This window comes from Limulus polyphemus, unplaced genomic scaffold (assembly GCF_000517525.1).
Source record: "Limulus polyphemus unplaced genomic scaffold, Limulus_polyphemus-2.1.2 Scaffold13085, whole genome shotgun sequence".
Taxonomy (NCBI): Eukaryota; Metazoa; Arthropoda; class Merostomata; order Xiphosura; family Limulidae; genus Limulus; species Limulus polyphemus.
In genome coordinates, this window is record NW_013678695.1 from 6779 (window position 1) to 10638 (window position 3860).

Below are 3860 nucleotides of genomic sequence, written 5' to 3' on the forward strand. Positions count from 1 at the left end.
CTGTGGACCGTCATCACTAGGATGATAAACACTTTAATCCCTAGCAACAATGACCAATATGAATGTGAACTGCATCAAAAGACGACCTTTACAAGTTTGTATTTCAACTCGTAAATTTCATTCAAAGAAAATTTAGTAAAAATGATGTTATAATTGCTAAAATACTTCGTAATTATTATAATAGCGTCATAATGACTATTCATTGTTTGTTAGAAACGCTAATATTATGTAACTTGACGGTTTGGTTATTCTTTAGCTAAATGTATAATTCATTTGTTACTTCGGCTGATAAAATTATGGAGGTGTGTACAACAACTAACGATCAACTTTTACTGTATTAAAATGATATCGTCAAGTGAAGGATGTCATAGAAACACAAAAACTTTTCATTGTCGTGAACCCAATAAAGAATAGCATGAAAAGTTGGTTAGTGTGAAAATGTATCAGTAGTTCAAGAGGAATTAGAAAAATTGAATATCTTGAGGATAGAAATAAACACGTTTGTTTTACAGAAACCAGATAGTTCTCGTGGACAGGAGGAACACATTTGTTTTACAGAAACCAGATAGTTCTCGTGGACAGGAGGAACACATTTGTTTTACAGAAACCAGATAGTCTCGTGGACAGAAATAAACACGTTTGTTTTACACAAACCAGATAGTCTCGTGGACAGAAATAAACACGTTTGTTTTACAGAAACCAGATAGTCTCATGGACAGAAATAAACATGTTTGTTTTACAGAAACCAGATAGTCTCGTGGACAGAAATAAACACGTTTGTTTTACAGAAACCAGATAGTTCTCGTGGACAGGAGGAACACATTTGTTTTACAGAAACCAGATAGTCTCGTGGACAGAAATAAACACGTTTGTTTTACACAAACCAGATAGTCTCGTGGACAGGAGGAACACATTTGTTTTTTCTCCAATCTAATAGTTGATAATATTTTTTTTACCCAACTTTAGTTTTCTCACCAATCTAATAGTTGATAACAATGTTTTATCAAACTTTAGCTTTTGACCAATCTAATAGATGATAATATTTCTATCCAACTTTGGTTTTTGACTAATCTTATAGTTGATAAAATTTTTTTACCCAACTTTAGTTTTTGACCAATCTAACAGTTGATAATATTTTTAACCCAACTTTAGTTTTTTGACCAATCTAATAGTTGATAATATTTTTTGACCAACTTTAGTTTTTTGACCAATCTAATAGTTGATAATACTTTTTGACCAACTTTAGTTTCTTGACCAAACTAATAATTGATATTTTTACCCAACTTTAGTTTTTGACCAATCTAATAGTTGATAATATTTTTTTACCCAACTACTTTGAGATTTATAAAAAGTTTTCTCATTACCCATTCAAGCCGTTTCTAAGCTTTTATAGTTGTACATTGTGTCTGAAGAGAAATTATATATATAATCTTCTTACTTACAAGTAAATATAACCTTCTTACTTACAAGTAAATATAACCTTCTTACTTACAAGTAAATATAACCTTCTTAATTACTAATAAATATAACCTTCTTAATTACCAGTAAATATAACCTTCTTAATTACCAGTAAATATAACCTTCTTAATTACCAGTAAATATAACCTTCTTAATTACCAGTAAATATAACCTTCTTCCTTACCAGTAACAGTGTTGTCGCCATTTTTTTCTACTGTCAAGGAAAATGGCGGGTTCGAACTTTGGGGAGGAGAACCATGCTGGGGAGTCAGGTCGTAGCAAGAAATGCTTGGGGCTCCTCTGCTGTAGCCGTGAGTAGAGGATATCCCCAACCCAATTAAAACGCCGATTACAAGACAGGGTGTAATACTTCTCATTTCTTTGTCATGCAAAATGAAAATTCAAATTATAAGTATCACTACAATGTCTGTAATTTCGTAAATTCATAAACATATTGAACACGAAGAATACCTCGTTGTAGTATTATTGAATTGTTAATATCTGTAAAGAGCAGTTTAGTTTTCTGTAATTCTAGTAATTATAAAAAAAATTCAAAGTTGTTTGTTTTTAGAGCAAAGCCGTATTGGGTCATCTTTTGTGTCCACCAGTGGACAGTTTTTAAGGCTACAAAATGTTTTTGAAAATATAGTTTTCTCATTCTATAACTTTATTGAACAAACGTATTTAACTACTTGGTGGATTCTTTATTTAAGCACAAATCTAAACAATAAAAGATATTCGCCGAGAATCACAGACCTACAGACGCTCCAGACATTTTAATTTCCCGAAGCTTGTTGCTGGTAAAACGATCTTTAGATTTTTAAAAAAGTTTACCCACAATATATTTAAAGTTTAATATGACATATACATATTTTACATACGGAAATACATGTATAGATGAAAACACTAAAATCTGCACTTGAAAAAGACCGTTAGACACCTACTTTAAGGTATCTGGTACCACAACTGAGTAGATTCTTCTGGGGGTCTGTGTTTCCTAAAGCTAAGTCAGCCTTTGTTCTTTACGTCACTTGTAACGTACGTTTATATAGCTCTACGTTATCATCATCATGTTGTACATGAATAGTCACAAACTGATAACTCTCAATCATTTATTGTTCTTTGCATTTGAGAATAGTTCACCTGTTTTGTATCCTTTCCTTGAACTTTAGTCAGTAAAGTAATATTGTATAGTGGTAAAGCATCCCATCCATGTCCCGTTTTACAGAAGGTGTCTGTGAATTGTTGGCGATAAATCTCAACACATTTGTTTTTAAATAACATATTCAAAACTATTAAAACGTATATAAAAAACGTCGTTACACTATTGGTCATCACAGTTGTATCCAGAGTTTAAGTAATTGTCTCCTTTTCGGCAAAGTCCACACAGGTGGGTCCAGTTCTTTTAGAACACCCTTTGACAAGACATATCATTCTCCTCTATCTCTGTTATTACAATACAAGCCGTGACACTTCTCTTTAGAAATCGCCTGTTACAGCTAAACTCACATACAGTCTAACTTCAGATTTTTCACTTACTTACCTTCTTCCACTAACTTGGTCGCCTATATATATATCGCCCAACTGAGGTCTAGGATTCTCCACAAACTACCAGACTTTATGATGCAACAATACTCAATTGAAGCAATGTTAAAAATGCAAAAGGTTCGAGTAACGTGACGTCAATTCACAACAATTGAACTGCTCAACAAATCGCTCCTAAACATTTATATAAGCAAATCTGCGATAAATTATAGCTTCTAAAAATACTAAATTTAACACTGGTGCTTTATAACTACCTAAACCATGACTCGCACATTAAATTTATGTGAAACAGTCTTGTATATCTAACAATATACAAAGTTACAGTGAATAAAAATAACACCGAATTTACAGATTCTAGTCAAGTTCATACTGCAAGTGTTTAATGTTATGGTTTTATATCATGAAATTAACAGTGTACAATTAATCAATAAGACTTCATTTAGTCGTCAGACACACGATAATCAGTTATAGTTTAGTATACAAATGACACTAATATGTTTTATTTTGCAGTAAAACATATATTAACAAGAAACCATAGCAAGCCAACATACTAGTCAAAGTCAGATTAGCAGTGAAATGTATTCTAACAAAATGGCATATCAAGCCAACATACTAGTCAGAATAGCAGTGAAATGTATTCTAACAAGATGCCATATCAAGCCAACATACTAGTCAGAATCAGATTAGCAGTGAAATTTATTCTAACAAGATGGCATATCAAGCCAACATACCAGTCAGAGTAGCAGTGAAATGTATTCTAACAAGATGCCATATCAAGCCAACATACTAGTCAGAGTCAGATTAGCAGTGAAATTTATTCTAACAAGATGGCATATCAAGCCAACATACCAGTCAGA

The 3860-nt window shown here is 32.3% G+C and overlaps 1 protein-coding gene across 2 annotated transcripts in view; it reads right to left on the bottom strand.

The window, feature by feature from the left end:
• Window positions 1-2553, bottom strand: part of LOC111084050 (putative defense protein Hdd11) — an 8934-nt gene extending 6381 nt beyond the window's left edge. Inside the window, exons 1-2 of one of the 2 annotated variants that reach the window (XM_022380829.1) lie at window positions 2403-2553; window positions 1643-1837 (exon numbers count right to left, since the gene is read on the bottom strand). In XM_022380829.1, coding sequence (XP_022236537.1) covers window positions 1643-1835 — 193 coding nt within the window. In that variant the 5' untranslated portion in view covers window positions 1836-1837; window positions 2403-2553. Of the gene's footprint in view, window positions 1-1642; window positions 1838-2214; window positions 2249-2402 lie in introns of those variants that run through there. The other variant, XM_022380828.1, reaches the window with a different exon arrangement.
• Between the last annotated feature and the right edge of the window lie 1307 nt (window positions 2554-3860).